This window comes from Notechis scutatus, chromosome 6, assembly GCF_049901735.1.
Source record: "Notechis scutatus isolate UNSWTSFEM ecotype Mainland chromosome 6, rNotScu1.2, whole genome shotgun sequence".
NCBI lineage: Eukaryota > Metazoa > Chordata > Lepidosauria > Squamata > Elapidae > Notechis > Notechis scutatus.
In genome coordinates, this window is record NC_142014.1 from 11933993 (window position 1) to 11953017 (window position 19025).

The window sequence follows — 19025 nt, forward strand, 5'->3', positions numbered from 1 at the left end:
TCAATAACTATGCCAAGGGGCTATTAGTGATTGCATTGATCACAGCAGCCTGAATCACACAATAGAATCCGTAAAGCGAATAATCTTCCCTGGTTTTTCTTTATTATATCTGTTTAAAATCCTTCCTCTGTATAGCAATCAGGCTGTCTGCATCAGGCCAGGCTTTTTAATCACCTGGATCAATTGCAATAATTACCTTACAGGCCAGATCAATCTATTTTGGTTCCACACCACTGAATGTAAGGTCCCAAATGAACTTCTGTCCTTTTGAAATGTGCACAAATATTATGCGTCAATGCAAAAGATATAACTCAGTGACATTGAAGATTTTAGGATTCATCATGATTTTCTTTTACTGCCTACCTTCTAGATGCATTGTGAGTGCATCTTCTGATAGCACAAGATTGGGGAAGATTTGCCTAGTTAATTGCTGTTAGCAATTTGGAAAGGGCCATATTATTCTTTGAAATAAATTAACAATCCTCTTCCCAGTATTTAAACAAATTAGATGCAGTCCTTGTTCAGTACGGCTATTGGAGAACATTAAAAGCTTTCTATCTTGATTTGAAACCTTGTCAGTAAAAAGACCTCCTAGCTCATATTATTTTCCTCCTGTCAAAGCAAAATGTGGAGATTAGTCCATTTTTCAAAACTCCATTAAAAACCTTAATTCTTGTTTTTCTTCTACCATAAGCCATGTCACTATCTCAGGATTGAACTAACAATATTCAGTAATGATTCTTAAAAATCAACAGTAAATTATCTAGTTTAAGACCAGAGTTAAGTCAATGTTATGTTGGTTCAACTTTCACAAAGGCAAAAAGATTGAAAGCTCAAACTAATGTTTCAATAGATATACTGTAGCTCCATTTCTTGTTATCCTGTCAGCTGTGTTGGCTGACAGCTTTACTTCTGTCCATCTCCACTTGTCCTTGATCTCTTCAACCATAATGCAGATGAGGAAGATGGCGTACCTTTGGTCAAAAAAGATGTTTAAGTTCTAATTCTCCACTGTCTTCTGGAACTTCTAAAAGTAGCTACTCTGTTAGAAGGAACTGTTGAGTTGGTTGCTAAGTTATTGGTAGGATGAATTAAACAAGATAGTGAAGAATACCAAAAATTCCCTTTTTGGTACTCTTTGCTATTTTTTTTGCTGATCAAGATCAGCTTTTTGAACAGCATTACAATTTTAAAAGTGCAATGTATTTTTTATCAGCTACGTTAGCCCCAAACTGGATACGTTTGAAAATGTCAAGATGGTGGCTACAATAGTATGATTGAACGCTCCCTCCCCTCCATTTTAAAAATGTTTATTATGTGTAAGATACACATAAAAATCGGGTGGAGCTTCATCCACACCACTGTGGCTACCATTTTTACTTTTTTAAAACTGAACCTGTGGACAACTCCTGTAGAATATACTCAGCCAGTTCTTAGCATATCCAATATGAACCTGGAAATTTGGTCATTTCTACATTGGAAGAAAGGCTGTTTTCCCATGCCTTATACTGAAAGTTATTGGGAGTGGCACCCTCCATCCTATCTTCTGCCCTTGGAAAATATGATTAACCTGAAGTCCTTTCTTCTGGACTAGAAGAAAACTTGAGCTAGAGTTCACAAGCTGCTGTAGAAATCAGATTAGGCCAGCTGTTCCATCTCTGTTTTGTCCTGCTGTTCTGTGGCCTTGTGTGATTTGTGTGTGAAGCAGGAACAGAAAAATCACTGATGGAAGGACAAAAATTAAGTGTAAGTAGTAATAACAGGGAATGTTGGACTGCCAGCTTCCACAAAGATTTGGGATGTTCTCCACTGGCTCTATTTCTTCCATGAACTGGTAGTAGTTCTTTTACCCATAATTGATGCCTGATCAGACATGCTGATTTTCAGCACACTGAACAGGATAAAAGTATTCCATCAGCAATATACTGAGAAAGCACAAGGAGTGCCCTTTCAAAAGATTCCAATCCTAGTTAAGCTTTGCAAGGGGAAAATGTAAACGTTAATGTTTAAAGGAAGGGGTGAATAGCAATTAAAGTGGGGAATTGAATTGATGAACAAAGACAACAGTGAACTTTCTGACACTGCTTCCAAATGAACATGTATGAATTTGCTTCACTCAGCTTTCAGGTGGGTACAATGAGGGACTACTAGGAAGTTGTATGTGGAGCAAGCATGGTTCATTTTGGGCAAATACGAAGACTTATTTTAAAAATATCAGAAAATCCAGGGGTGGGATACGACAGGGTTAACTACTGGTTCGGGATTTACAAGCTTCCTTGCACGCTGTGAGCCGCGCGCCTGTAAATTGTCATCAGCATGCTGTGTGCAGAGACGCAGCCTTTGAAACAGCCCTCTTTTCCTGCTTTTTTAACTGCAACTGTGCCTCGTTCGGCAGTTGAAGTTGAAAAATCAGAAAATAAAGATCAGGTAAGACCCCTGGTGGGCGGGTGGGCAAAAACATCAGCAGACATAGAACTGGTTCTATGTCTGCTGCTCTTCAGAGCTACCAGTTCTACAGAGGTGGACAGAACCGGTAGAAACCCACCCCTGAGAAAATCCTAAAGGAGAGGTTGGTGTGATAGGAAATGAGAAACATCAGTCTTGTTGACCCTGTGAGTAAAGGCAATGTGGTACCTGCTTCAATTTCTACAAGACTGAAGCATAAGATAGTTTCTTTTCCTTTCTTTACAGTTTGATGAGCTTCCAATAAATGTAGCTGGTATGTAAGAGTGTCAGAGATACTGCTACATAGCTATATGGCCGTTTAATAAAATGCCACTTCCATTTAAATTATATGATTCAAATTAATCAATAAGAATAAATGGCATCAAAGAAATATAGTTGTTTATCTGTATCCGACATCTAATGCTCATCTACGAGGGCTATCCACAAAATAGATTACGTTTTCGTCTGTAGAAAGAAGGGGTGGAGCTAGCGTGGCCATCTTTGGTCTGTGTGTCCGCCGCTCAGTCTGCATCTAGTCGTGCTAGTGGGAGGTTCGTATCGTTGCCCGTTATTTCACAGCAAACGTTTGAAATGTGTGCTGCAATTGAAAATCCCGCGAGTTGTGAGGTGCGATCAGTGATAAGGTTTTTGTTGGCAAAAAACCATAAACTGATTGAAATTTTTCGGCAACTGTGTGAAGTGTATGGGGACAACATCATCACTGAAGGTGGAGTGCGCCAATGGTGCATTAAGTTTAAAAATGGCTGAACTACGGCACTCGAGAAGTCCTGAATGCTTTCAAGTGGGAGATTTTTCCTCATCCGCCCTACAGCCCCGATCTTGCACCAAGCGACTACCACTTATTTCCGAGGATGAAGACCTGGCTTGGAACACAGCGCTTTGACGACAACGCGGAACTGCGGGCGGGCATGACTGACTGGCTCAAATCTCAGGCGGCTGAATTTTATGACAATGGAATTACAAAGCTTGTTCACCGCTATGATAAGTGCCTCAATTTGTTCGGTGAATATGTTGAAAAGTAGTATTTAAGTGCCACTTTCAAGTGTATATAATAAAAAAAAATTTCCTACACGTTGTTTTTTTTTCTATCGCAAAACGTAATCTATTTTGTGGATAGCCCTGGTAGATTTTTCAGGCCCCTATATGGTATATCTAAGGTATAATTCCACAACAGGAATCAAAATGAACTTTCTATATTAAATAATAAGCATTCATTTGTGCAACTGACCCATAAATGAAGAGAGCTCATTTGGTATAGTAGTTAAGCTAGAAACTGGGAGACCAGAAGGTCTAGTCTCGCCTTAGGAACAAAGCCAGTTGGGTGACCTTGGACTAGCACTCTTTCTCGGTCCTAGGAAGAAGGCAGCCTTCTGAACAATCTTTTCTAGAAAACTGCAGGGACTTGTCCAGGCAAGTTCCAGGAGTCAAAAATTGACTTGAGATCACACACACACACACACACACACACACACGCATGAAGAAATGTTTTTAATCTTTTCTTTCTATCATTTGTTTTGTTTTTTTTAATCTCTACAACTGGGGAATAACTAACAGAAATGAAATTGACAGAAAGGGAAAATGTAAACTCTGGGTCCCAAGTTTGACCATTGAGCTCAAAACCAATCCTTTCATCCTAACATTAATTATCAATTAAAGAGATAGAATAGATGGTATTCCTATGTTTGAAAGAGCAGACTTGTTCTGGTACCCAAAGCTTTGTCTGCACATGTTATTTTTAGGCAAGAATATCATCATCATCATCATCATCATCACCCACTAACGTCACTCTCTTGGGGTTTTGTGGTCCACAAGGCAACCATCATCCCCTTGGGCATCTCTTCCTACATATGTTGATGCCAAAATGTGCATTATTGCATTGCAATGAAATCACTGTCTTTTTCTATTTGTATAAGTAGCATGTAAACATATAAATGATATATGTTTGTATCACAATTTCACAATGAGTATTTCATCACTTGTCTCTGCCTCACCCCCTCTGTGCCCAGCCCCTGCCTTGACTCCTTTTGATTCATTGCCAATATTGTTCAGCTCTTCACTATAAAATGGTGGCGAACTAAAAAGAAGAGGCACATCTGCACATTTTATCACAAACATAACATTCATTTATGCTATCATTAACATAATATTCATTAGGACATATCCCTAAACCATAATAGAAGATATTACACATAAAGGCCTCTAGATAGTACTTTCAGAGAACAATATTTTACTCCTAGAATGAAACTGCTGCAAGCTTTAATGAGGGAGAAATAATAACTTCAGAAGCACAATTTAGGATTTCATCAACAGTAACCCCTAATAAAACACTTTAATAGTTTTTATTGGACAGAAGTAGATTATATGCTCTAATCAGGATATTCTACCTGTTGCCGTTTTAATCAGGTTGATTTGAAATCTGGCACATTTATAGAGTTCATCAAGTTTCAGGTTGTTAACAATAGGAGCAATATTTTTAAGCACTAAAATGCTGAAGCTTTAAACCTTTGTTTTAAATCAATACTATTTTAATCACAGTTCTCTTGTGGAATGTGAAAAACAAGTACATTACAGCAAAAAGTAATTCACTAAACCATGCCCCCATTAGTGATATATAGTGACTTCCTTGTGTCAAAGAGTCTTCATTTAAATTAATCAGAGCCTTCTTCAGGATTTGAGGTCTCTGTCCCCTTTTTACATTTGTCACATGATTGACAATGTATAAAAGGGGAGGGGTTTTGATCACATGATCATGACTACCATCTTGGTTTTTAAAATTCTCCTTCCACAGGAATCACTGGGATTAATTGCAATTATTTTGGCACAATCATGATTGGATATCAATGTATCATTTTGTACATCACTAACGGGCAAAGGAATTAAATTGCAGCATGCCATTTTATATTTCAGTTTTTTGGGAAGTACTGACCTGTGATGATTGCTTTGCTGTATAAATGGCTAAAATTGGAATTCCTTGTTGCTGCAAAGATCTGATAAACCTTCCAATTATTTCATCTGTAAAACAGAACAATGTCATAATAGTTTATTAATGCTATTAAATTCATATTTTGGAATATAGTAAAATATGTACCCCTATTATTAATCTCTAAAAGTTCATTTTTACATAGTTAAATGCAAATTTCACAATACAGGGGAGAAACATTGCCTTGCCCTAAAACTTTTTGCATATCATCAGATGCAAGAAATCTTTCCAAAGATTAAGCATTGTGGAAATGATTCAAGATAATTCCAACAGGGCTATCAAAGAGCTTCAAAGAAAATTATTGGAAATTATAGGTAGTCCTCAAGTTATGGCTGTAATAGAGCCTGCCCATCATGGCCATAAGTCATGATCGTCATTACTCTGGTTATCCCCATGACCAGCCCAATTTTACAACTTTTTATGTGATGGTCATAAAGCAATCATCTTCGTTATTAAACAAACACTGCAGTAATTAAGTCACCCAATGGATTGAGAAATCCAGTCACTTGTCCATGAAGTGGTGGCAGTGCTGTCCACTGGAACTTCAGGAAGGTCTATCATAATTTCAAATCACTGAGGAGTGATCAGACTTAGTCAAGGTCTCTGTGTATATACCTGTCAGGCTCAGGCCCACATATGAGACAGTGAGATCCAATCAAGTCCAACACTTTATTTGCTTATATCTATACCTGTCTAATAGACAGAATATGGCCAAATTAAACCCATAACTAAGCTACTATATTTATCCTGAGAGATCCTAGGGCAGGGGTGTCAAACTCAAGGCCCAGGGGCTGATCTGGTCCATGGGTTGCTTAGATCTGGCCTGCATGACTGCCCTGGAAACAGTGAAGGACTGGCTCGTGATGCCTCTTCCTGCGAAAATGGAATTTGGGAGGGCACAGAGAACTCTTTTTCACTGGTATCACACATGGGCCACCACAGGTGCCCCAACACAAGTGATGCCAAGCTAGCCACATCTATCCCATTCCCCCGAGGTCAAACACAACCCTGATGTGGCCCTCAATGAAATTTGTGTTGCTAAACAAAGCAGTTGCTACATGCCCTATTTTACAACCTGTTTTTGCAATGGTTGTTAAGCAAATCACTGCAGTTACGGAGATCATTCCATTGTTAAAGCAAAACTGGCTTTTCCTGTTGGTTTTGCTCATTGGAAGCAAACTGAGAAGGCTGAAAATGGAAATCACATGACCTTGGGATGCTGCGAGTTTCATAAATACATGCTGGCTACCAACCTGCAGCACTTTGATCATGTGACCGTGGAGATATTGCGATGGTTGTAAATGCAAGGACAAATTGTAAGTCTCTTCTTTCAATGCCACTATAACTTCAAACCACCGGCGGTTACTATAATGTTGCCCATTTGAGTCAAGCTGCTATTCTTCACACTTTTTTCTTGGAAAGAAGGGCTATCAACTTTGGTAAATTTGTTGATTTACCGAAAGATTGGGCAAAACTCTCAAATAAAGCAATGTAACTTGAGCCAAAAGAAGGGATATTAATTTATATGCAAGCTGAAGTCACATAATGGACACCTTTGGAGTATACATTGTTGATTTTGATTTGTAGTTTTATTCTTTTATATTCTGCTATTGTTCTTACATTTTATTAGTTTTCTTGAGTCTTCCAAAGAGCGGTTAGGCAGGTATGTGTAAATATGTAAATTAAATACATCTATACATAAATTAATTTACAAATATGTAAATTAAAATAAAAAAACCAAAAATATCCTTATCCTGCACAATAGACATTTTTCCTTTTATATTTACTGATCATCTCATCCCTTGCCAAAGTTCTCACCCATTTTGTAGGCAAGTTTATTTAATCACCTACCATTTTCCATGAGCTTATTTTGAATGGGAAGTTCATCATTTCTGCATGAAAAAATTGAAAGGAAAACTAAAATATTGCAAAAGTAACTAATAGGTAAACATTTTGCATTAAAAAAGCATTTCACTTAAAAAATATTTAACATGCTTTCAAGAGGAAATATAAAACATATGGTTTAATATTGAAATATTGTAGCAAAGATATCATGTTGTGTTTATCATTATCAATGAATGTTTTGACAAATGAAATAATCCTGAAATAAAGAGGGGATCCATTAAAGGAACATTATTTTGGGCAGAAAGTGCTGACAGTTATGAATATATAAACTAAGCACAATTTTTAATATGTCTCAGAAGCTAGGCCTGCTTTTTGCAATATTAAAACAACTTTAGTATCATTTAAAATGTCATATGGTGGCTTATATATTCCAGTGACTTGCACTGAGTCTGCAAAATGGAGAATAATCAGCACAGCATAATAGCATAAAGATAAGGGTAAATTAACCCTTCACCTGATGGACAATATTTCAAAATATGATGATGATGATGACGACTACAATAATAGCAACAACAACAATATGATAGAAATGCACCCAGGTAAACATGCCATGCCTAGTTTGCGTTTTTTATTTACGATTATTTCCTCCCTAAGGGATCAAATGTTTGGGCAGTAATTTGGTCTTTCAGAAAGAAAAGGAAAACTGGTTAAAAATAAACTGACAGCAGAAGAGTTTTTATTGAGTAAGACAGATAATCAGGTTTTTGCCAGTCTTAATAACCTAGGCTTCAGTAGAATGATTTTTACCCAATAAGATTGCTGTCAATGCTTATAGAACAGCCCAAAATGAGAGATCATGGCAAAAAAAGAAACCAAATGAGAGAGAAATTTCTATTTGAGATAAATAGATCCATTCAATGTGTCCAATGGATCCTACATTGCAGGGTTTTTTTTAGCGTAAGCATAAAATCTGGAGCTTGTTTTTCAAGTTGGTTCTTTTCAGATATGTTTGAATTTCATATACTGTACAAGTAGTCCTCAATTTACAACTATAATTGAGCCCAAAATTTATGTTGCTAAGTGAGAAATTTGTTAAATGAGTTTTGCCCCATTTTACGACTGTTCTTGCTACATTTGTTAAGTGAATCACTGCAGCAACTAGTAACATAGTTGTTAAGTGAATCTGGTTTCCCAATTGATTTTGCTTGTCAAAAGGTTGCAAAAGGTGTTCACATGACCACAGGACACTAGAACCATCATAAATGTGAGTCAGGTGTCGAGCACCCGAATGTAAGACACATGACCATGGGACTCTTACAATGGTCATAAGTGTGAAAAATGGTCATAAGTGACTTTGAACCATCACTAAGTGACGGACTATCTGTATCAAGGAAATCTACTTTCACTATGATTGTATTTTTCACTATTGGGAAGTGAAATACTCTCTTCTGATACTTTACAAGTCTGCTCCCATTATTCCATCTATGTATTATTTTAAAATTTGGAAGGACTTGTGTGCATCCCAAAATAATATAGAAGAATCTTTGGCTGTTGGGTCTTCCTGTATCTAGGGAAAATACATTAGTGGTTATAACTCATAACTCATTTTCAATTTACATTATTCTTACCTAAGACCCACTATTTAAGAAACTTCTCAGCTGCTTCATGGAAGCATGCAAGATGTCTAGTCCTTATGAGAGATCATACCTTCTGATTGGTGGTAGGTTTATCTCAAATAAATTGGGTTTGGAGATATTCACTCTTAGCTTTGATATGTCAGGGCTGTCTACATTTACCAAGTTCCAGTTCATTATCTTCTGGAGGTGGTCTGAAAAATGACTGACAGCATGACAGTCAACTGTTGGCAAAACCAATGAAGATGATGAAGTCTCAAGAAGCTCCTGCAGTAAATACAAATAGCAGTTAATTATGAGGTAGATAATTAAAGACCTTAAGAAAGTGATTGCTTTTTATACTCTGATCAGCTTTGATTACAGTTTCCATTATGCAAAATAAATTATATTATCTTCAATAAGAATCTGACAAGCAAAATTGGAAACAACATATGATTAGAATGAGGGATAGAATGGTTAGTGTAACTTAGTGAAATGTTTGTGAATAAAGTAAATGAAATAAAATAAATGAGAAAATTGAATTAGGAAGGAATGGGAACACTTTAATTAGTCAATGTTTTATAAAATATAAGTGAAGAGGGGGGGAATTGATTATGGAAAGTTTATAATTGTTCCCATAGAAGTATGATACTTAATTGAAAAGTAACGTGAAAAATCTTAAGACTTTAATGAATATTAATATTAATGATAGAATTGAATTGAATTGGAATGGAATGTTGTTTTAATTATATACATTTATTATTATTTTTATTATTTTTAAGAATACTGTGTGTAGTTTAAGAATGTACCAAACAGAATCTGAATGGAAGCTATGTATTATATTGAGTGTTATAACTTTAGGGGAAAGATATAAAGGCGTCATACCCCAATCAGTAACTACAGGATAAATTTTGTTTAATGAGAAAAGATAATAGACAATTGAAACAGGACAGACAAAAAATATAAATATAATGATTTGAATTGAGATGAAATAAATACAATAAAATCGAGGAAATTAAAAGAGGGGAGAAGCTATGTAGAAAATGTAAAATTGTAATAAGATATGGAATAGAATATAAAAATGAGCATGAACCTGAAATTGTGTCTGCACGAAGAAATGTAACCCGGGATTATGCTGCTTTCAAAAAAGATGTTTTAATTGTGTTTCTTTTCTTTTTGTGAAAACTCAAATAAAATTTACCAAAAAAAAAAAAAAAAAAAAGAATCTGACAAGCAATTCCATTACACAAACAATCCAGTAATGAAAATCACCTTGTGGAAAACAACAAGGAAAAAGTTCAATATTGATAATGTCCAACATGTTTTGGAAATAGGTATGAAACTGGTTGTTTTGCAACCAACCTACCAAAAAGTAAAAAACGCTGACATGTAATATAGTAACAGATGAGATCTTTTGAGAGCTGCTAATGCCCTGCCAGCAAATTCATGGCCATACTCATACTTGATGACCAAATTGTAACACTGACATGTGTGAATGGTAATATTTTTTTCACACATCCCTTAAATAAAATGTTAGAACCTGATCGGCTCAAGGTTGACTCAGCTTTCCATCCTTCTGAGGTCAGTAAAATGACCCAAATTTGGGGGGGAGGGCAATATGCTGACACTGTAAAACAGAGAGGGCGGTAAAGTACAATGAAGTCTAAGAGCCATTGCTGTCGCTACTCTTTTTAAGGAGACAGGAAGGAAAATGTTAGCCAAGAAGCATGAAAGCCAGATTGGTGACTTGGGGTCAGTCACTCTCAGAGTCCAACTCTCCTAATAATCACAGGATTATTATTGTGGGGAAAATAAGAGAAGGAAGGAGCATTAGATATGTTTGCCACCTAGAATTCCTTACAAAAATAATATAGGCAGGATAAATAAAGGGAAAAAAAATAAAAATATTATACAGTACTTTCTGTTCCCAGAGCTATTTCTAGGTTGTGGTGAAAAAAGTCAAGATGGCAATGCACATCAAACACGGGCAGAATTTTAACTATAGTATTGTAGTTGCCATATTGAGGTTTTTTACCATAATCTGTGAATATTTCCATCTGTCCTTTGCAGAACTTTTTGCAAAACATGAGTTTACCCTGTCATAGCCAACTCTCTTTGAAAGTACATAGTTATGAACAATCAGTTATTAGCATATATCATTTTCACATATATACTGCTTAAGGTGAAAAGAATATACAGCATGTAAAACACTATAGCAGGAATAAATGAAACTTATCAACTTTGGCTAGAGTACAAAGAAGTATTAGAAAATGTTCATTTTTACTTATGATTTTGCCAAACATTGGCCTCAAAAAAAGCATCTCTGCTGGACTGCTTCTTTCCAATATGAAATCAGTTGTGTGCAAGTCAAAATCTGGATTAATTTCATTATGGAAAAATGAGAGTTTATTTTCTTTAAATCAGCAGAAATGTTCCCTCCAAGATGGCATGCTGAGCGGTGGGACGGATTTGCTTCCCCGGCCAATGAACAGCTGGTTTTGCTGCCAAAGTGGGTTCCTTGGCAGCCAGCTCCCTGGGTCAAATGGGAGCATCTAGGAATGACCCATGACAACTCTAGGACAACTTTGACACTCCTGAGAAGAGGAATCCTTGAGGTTGTAATTCCTGATGGGGCAATCAGAGAGTCACAGTCTCCATCTTTCCTCTCAGCTATTATTATTTTTAAACAAACCTTGGCTTTTAATTGCACTTTTCAAAGTTTTTTTTTTTAAATTTGATTCTTATTTTTTAAAGGTGAACTGACTGGTTGAATGCTGATTTATTCTAACCCCCTGCTGGACTTTAATGTTAACTTTCTCTGGTTGCTTTACTGTGTGGTGTTTTTTTTTCTAGCTCTGACAAGCCACTCCAGGTTTTTTGCCCCTACCGTTTGGAAAACAAGAGCTGTGTTATATCTCTTGTTAAAATTCAGCAGAGAAAATATGAATCAACCTGCCTATCTATGTCATAATGATCACATGGGTTTCATCAAATTTAGCAAGCAAATGTTTAGATGCTAATAAGAACATTCATCAATTCTTGGGCCAACTTATACATCCAGTGCTACATTAGTGACTCTCATTTCTAGACAAAGGAAAACCAATTAAATAATTTGAGATACATTTTCTAGAACACACAGTCATTAACCATCATTTGCTAAAAGTAAATCAAAAAACCATCTGTTGCCTCTTAGCAATAGCTATTGGAGCATCCTCACGATAAACCAACTGATAATTAGTATTTCTATTGTTCTCAAATATTTGATTTATATATTTTTTAAAAAAATTCATCTATTTACTATCTGATTCTTAAACTGTAACATATTTTTGTACAAATCTCTTTATTCAACTTCAGTGAAAATTATGTAACTGAATGGATTAAAAATATTACCCAAATATATATTTTCTCCTGAACAGAATTAATTACTATATAAGACACAGAATCAGGACATTACACCTTTGGCATTGGCAAAATGCAAGAACTGACCTATACAGACAGATAGATGCTTCAATCATGTGTCACTTATTGTCCCTTATTTTTAATGGCTTATTTCATCCATTTGTTTGCCATCTATAAACCACCAAGTACTGAGTAGGCAAGAGCAGTGGTCACCATGCAACTGGACATGGGCAAGAGAAAAGCTAGCAATATCTACTCCTTATCATAATTATTGCTTCCAGGTAAAAATAGCGAACAAATGAGTAATGCGTCCTTTCATAAAGTGAGTAGGAAAAGCTCATATTGATATATCAGATGAAAAAACAGAAAAGCCTAAATTTCTACAGCCAACAGAAGTTGATAATGATTGCCACAACTCGTCTTTAGGGGCAGTGTTTTGAGAATACAGTAGTATTTCAATAGTTGTCCATAATTCTAAAATTGATGAGAATACCATGTGATCTGCTATTTCATCCAGAAGAAATGGTGAGTCTACTTAATCAGACAAGGCATTCCTAACTTCCATGAGTATCCATATCACAACATATGTAACTGTATGTTTTTGGTACCAAGCATTCACAAATTTTGCAGGAACAGCAAACAAAAAGGGGATTTTAAAAGATAACTTCAATATTTATATTCTTAGAAACTCTATCTGGCCATGTTATAATAGGAGAGATTAAGATTCATCAGTAATTAATATTAATCAAGAGCACTCAAATAGAGGCTTCCTTTTTAAAGAATCAAAACGGAAAATGTTTTCTGAAATTTTAATATATATGTATAAAAAGAACTTGGAGGAATAAATTTACGAGGAAAAGGAACTTCTTACATTTGAAAGAACCTACTTCAGAAAACAGCTTCTGCAAGCATTGTAGGGTTATACTTTGATTTGTATTCATAATTGGACTTTGAGAAAAATCACCAGGGAACTGAGAATGGGTTGACCCCTAATTTCCATTCCTGGGACTAACAGGCAGAATGAACTGTAAGTTATGAATAACTTCAAATGTTCTTCCATACACTATAATGGAAATTACAGAAATTTATCCTTATCAAGTTTGAAAGAGCTTTGAACCTGTTTCTGGAATTAAAAAGAGCCTTCTGCCATTTCTTTTAAGCATGCCTATTTCTTAAAAACTGCTGGGAAATGCCAGATGGAATAGTTCTGCTTGCCTGAACATTGTGAAATAGTGACTCATTTCCGAAGAAGTTGTTGTATCGTGTGAAGTATTCCACACTAAGCTGAAAAATAGAAAGATGGTAGAGATTATTAGAGAGATACCACGTTGTTGTATTCTATTAAAGCTCATCTGACATACATAAGCAGAGCCATACTTACTGTATCTTGAAGAAACAAGACAATATTTGTGTGCTCTGGACCCAGAACTGTATCTTTCAGTAATAAATATAACTCATCCCTCGACATAACATGTCCTTCATGTAAAGTCTTTGCCAAGCCATGGAGAGAGCTAAAAAAGAAATTGAGTTATGAAAAAACAAATAGGAACAAATGATTCTATGGCAAGGTGTGCTACTTACAGTTTACGCTGCCTTGAAATGTTATGTTAAAATCCATCATTTATGTCTGCAACTCAGACATAAATTCTTTAGTGTTACTTTTCATATTTTAGGGCTGAGCTAATTAATTACTAATTCTTATATTGTGCTGCCTTTATTCCAAGGATTTGAGGTGACATAGACGAAGCCCCCATTCATTTTTATACTCAGAGCAATGTCACTGTAAAATAACCTGGTCTGAGTAAGGTGCTTTCACAGTCATCAGCTACAAACTGTGATGTCAAAATGGCAACCTGGGAATAATGATGCTAATACAATTATCAACTTGCTTCAGTGACATCATGATATCAGGTTAGATGTACCCAATTTGTGTCATTTGTAAGAAGATGTTGCAACATCCATGTCAACATTTGACCCTCTTGTCCACTCCAGTCCTCACTATGGATGATAGCAATAGCACTTAGACTTATATACCACTTTACAATGCTTTACAGCCCTCTCTAAGTGGTTTACAGATTAACAATTTGGGTCCTCATTTTACCGGCTTCGGAAGGATGGAAGGTTGAGTCAACCTAGTGAGATTTGAACTGTCAAATTGCAGGTGGCTGGCAGTCAGCAGAAGTAGTCTGCAGTACTGCACCCCAACACTGTAGCTGTGCCACTGTGGTTCATATCTGAATGCTGTTCTTTTTCCTTTTTAAAGGAATTTGGATGTAATTTCCTGATTGTTGATTGAAATAAAATTGTTTGAATGAGATATTAAATTGAATTTTGTTTTTAAAAGTAGTTTGGCACTCAAGCAAATTAGAGTTACTAGCACAGACAGAGAATGACTACAAATACAATAGTTTGGGAATAATTCTTGTTGTCATGATACTAAATTCTACCTTGGATATATCATAGTTACCATTTATTCAGTTCCCAATTAAATGTGATGGATCTTGTCTCTTAGGACTTACAAGAATTATGGGACATTCTGACCCAAGGAACCCAGAAATGCTCCTACCTAAGCATGGGCTATTCTTCAGTTGGATCACTTTTAGGACACTTAAAACAAGTCATGATAAGATTGGAATGTTCTATGATTTGGGCACATTTCTATTAAAAATCCATTAAGAACAAAAACATATATTGAGCAATTTTCCAATTGATCATTTTCAATTTTAAAATTCTAGGATTCTGAAATGCTTCAGGTCAGTTTTGGACTCCTCATGACTGCCTGAATGAGTCCCTGCAATTTTCTCAACAAGGTTTTTCAAAAGGCTGAGAAAGAAGAACTGGCAAAGGTCATCCAGCAGACTTTATGACCAAGACATGACCAGAACTCATAGTCTCCCCATTTCTAGCCTGATGCTTTAACCACCGCAACAAACTGACTCTATTTTCCAATTTCCAATCATTTCCAATTCTAACATTCTATGATTCTGATATAAGGTTTTAGCCACTTTTAATGAGAAAATAAATGGACTGGAACATATAGAATGCATAATCTCATCTCCCATTGCTGAAGCAACTTCAACTTTTTCCATGTAGGCTGCACATAAAGTTATCTTTGCATTTATAAATTTTAAAAATATTTCCAGTGTTTTCTTTTATTGTAAACAAATTCACAGGCAGTTTGCAAGGAACATTAAACAGCACACACAAAGCCCACAGTGTAATTTTTCTTTAGTTTGAAAAATGAAAAAAGGAATTGTTTACTCTGATATAGTTTTGGGTGGCTTAAATAGATCTGAATAAACAAGAAATCAGTACAAAGTCACAATGGAAAGCCATAACAATTCAGAATGGCCTGCTACCTGTTCTTAATTCTACATGTATTTTTCAGATGAGAGACTTAACTTAGCACAACTAACATAAAAACATTGTGCAACACATCTAATTTTTGTTTCTTAGCCATTTTCTGTGCTGGAAAAATTGAAGATTGGAGAATTATCACTATCTAGGTACTCTATAAAATTCAATTAAATAAACAAGTATGCAGTTAAAAGTTGATCTGGAAGAATCTCTTTTTGGAAATTAAAGTGCTGTTTTGCTCCATGTTCATACACCAACCTAGAATAAAACCTTAGTTTTATATGTTTTTGAGGCTCTAAGGAGAAAGGAGTATATGGATGAATAATTTCCTCTATGCAGGACTGTCAGTCTTGTGTGGTAGAGTCTATCAGGAAACAGACTCCATAGAAACTGTTGTGACTCGGAGGTTTGAACCTGCTCTGTCAGAAGACATAGGCTCGAGTGATGAGGAAGATCTGGCATTAAGGTTTGAGCCTGCTTTGTTGAGTGACACAGATGGGAGTCAGGAGGAAGAGGAGGACTTGGCTCTAAGATTTGAGCCTGCTTTGCTGGAAGTTTTGGAGTTGTCTTCCTCCCCAGAATCTTCCTCCCTGATTGTGCCTCAGGTGTCGGCAGATAATCAGGAGAGCGTGCCGGAGTCATTGGCTGAAGATCAAGCCGAGAAATGCTGGTCTGATGCAAGGCAAAGACGCAGGCAGAAACGTGACATACAACGTAAAAGGAAATGTCAAATCAGGGACTGAGAAAAGAGACTGACACGCCCCTCAGGGAATATAAGGAGGCGTGTTAGCTCTGAATCCCTGTTCGGGTCAACTTGTCTATTTGAGTTAGCAGTTTGGATTATTCTGTGTGGCGGTCGCCTCTGATTTATGGTTTTGCTCGTTATCGGACTTGGTAGGCAGCTTCTGGGAAAACTGCCAAAGACGGATTCAGCCAAAGGAAGTTAACTCTGTCGTTCCTGTTTCTGTCTGTTTAAGTATTTTCCTTTGGAAATTTGGACTCTCACCTTGTGGCTACAGGTGAGACAGAACAGAAACTTCCATAGGAAGATTAAAACGTTCATATTGTTTACATCAGAGTGGGGAATTATGGCCTGTCTATGACTTGTGGATTTCAACTCGCAGAATTCCTGAACCATAAACGGGTCATAGTTCCCCACCTCTGGTCTACAGTAATAGAATCTTGCTTGTGTTTCTCTCCTTCTCTCTGTCTTATACCCTAGGGAATTGGAAAGGAACCAGTTTGAGTCTGTTTTTAATACTCAGCTTAATGCATGCTTTGGCAACTATGTTTGTCCTAACAGCTTTGGCAGAGAGAAACATCATTTGATTTTTAGACTATCATGTATGAGATATGAGCAACTAGACCAGTGATGGCTAACCTTTTCAGCTTGGTGTGTCGAAAATCGGGAAAAAGTGTAGCCTTCCTCGGGTCGTGTGTCACTTCAAGAAATATCAATAATTTGGTTTATGACGGACTGGGCTGGGGTGATCACACAGGGCTGTGAAACTCATCTCCCTGGTCTCAGGGCTGCAGGTGCAGGATGTGGGGATCGGAAGGCCACCTTACAGGGCTGTGAACCTCATGGATCTCCTTTCCTCCTGTAGCATTCCTGAGGTAATGAAACTGACAAACCTCACTTTATGGCGGTTAAAACTGGTTCTCTGCTGCAAAGATCTTGCGGCAGCAGTGACACCATGCCTCCACGCAACAAGCAGGGAGCAGGGATTGGAGCAGAGCACAGGCAGCCTCTAAATGTGCAGGTTTTCCCCACACCAACAGGCGTATCAGTCAAAGTGCCTCAGCGTGTCACGAGTGACACGCGTGTCATAGGTTAGCCATCACTGAACTAGACAATCCTTCTCATAAAAATTGGAAAAGAAACTGATATCTATATATTGGACTTAATGCCTTATTCTTATGTGACCCTGTGATCCAGCCTTCCAGAATGAAAGAAACATGATGAAGGAACTTCAGAGAGCTGAAGAAAACAGCAAGACTGGAAGTACAAAATGTTTGTTTGTTAGATAATCAGTTCTACATATGCTTTTCTTTCTGACCAATTTGAACTTCCATGGACATCATTATTCCTTGGTTTTTCTCTGAACCCTCTGACAACTTAAGGAAATCACACTGTTTTGAAAAGCTGCTCCCACATAGCTTGCTGCCTCGAAAACAAGACCAGCTAAATTGCTGTCCTCAGCTGACAATGGAGTGCTAGGTATTAGAGCAAGGGTCTTCAAACTTGGCAAGTTTAAGACTTGTGGACTTCAACTCCCAGAATTCCTGAGCTAACATGACTGGAGGAGGAACTCTGGGAGTTGAAGTCCACAAGTCTTAAAGCTGTCAAATTTGAAGACTCCTGTATTAGAGGTTGCTATGAGGGAAAGCATGAAGATAAGGACAAGTGCAGGGAGAATTAGAGAGGATGAAGGGTCTCCCAAAAGTCTTCTCCTATTCAAGAAAGCTCAACCTCTGATGCAACAGAAAGAAAAACCAAGAACTGGAGTCATGATCGTATGTGGGAATGACCTTGGGAGACAGGAGGAATATCTGTAGCCTAGGTAACAATTCAGAAAAGACACACCCTAGTTTTCTGGAGAATGGAAAGAGAGAAGGGGAGAAATACTTCACTTGCAAGGTTCTATTTAACGTAACCCTACAATATAGATAGTTCCGATGGTCCTGCTTGTGCTTCTTGTTGGACTACCTTGAAAAGCTAACAGGAGGGTACTGCTGTAGGAACAACCAACTTTTGGAATATTTTCTTGAAGATTGCTCTTCCTACCTAAGCCTAAAAGAAACAAAGCAAACTTCGCTTGCCAAGGAGCTTCTGATCTCTCTGGAAGCCAAAGTAGAAATGGTCCCAGAAACCCCATGGCTGAATGGGAGGAGATCAGTGATGAGATTAATTTTTTTTTTTTTACTACTGGTTCTGTGGGCATGGCATGGTTTGGTGGGTGTGGCTTGGTAGGTGTGACAGGGAAAGGATACTGTAAAATCTCCATTCCCACTCCACTCCAGGGGGAAGATTACCACCGGCTCTCCGAACTATTCAAAATTTCTTCTACCGGTTCTCCAGAACTGGTCAGAACCTGCTGAATACCACCTCTGGAGGGGACAGTCCTACAGTGGCTCAGCTGGAACCATGACAGTGTTGATCTTTCTTTGGCACTTCTGTGCAAATCAGAATGTTTGTATAGGAGATTGTGCTGTGTTTTCTGATTATTTTTTTAAAAAAAATCCCTTTCATGTTAGATCACTTTGAACTAGTTTCAGCTTGCCTGAGCAGCAGATTGAGAGGATCTGAAGACTGTGTTGTGGGAAATATCTTCAACGCACAATTAAGAGGGTCTCTTGGTGCT

At 37.1% G+C, this 19025-nt stretch overlaps 1 protein-coding gene across 1 annotated transcript in view; it reads right to left on the reverse strand.

The window, feature by feature from the left end:
• The window catches only part of LOC113413001 (V-type proton ATPase subunit S1-like), a 62766-nt gene that overhangs the window by 22504 nt on the left and 21237 nt on the right, over positions 1-19025 (reverse strand). The window contains exons 2-6 of the mRNA XM_087969390.1: positions 13685-13814; positions 13519-13587; positions 8999-9192; positions 7298-7338; positions 5393-5478 (exon numbers count right to left, since the gene is read on the reverse strand). Of these exons, the coding sequence (XP_087825516.1) occupies positions 5393-5478; positions 7298-7338; positions 8999-9192; positions 13519-13587; positions 13685-13814 (520 nt within the window). The remainder of the gene's footprint in view (positions 1-5392; positions 5479-7297; positions 7339-8998; positions 9193-13518; positions 13588-13684; positions 13815-19025) is intronic.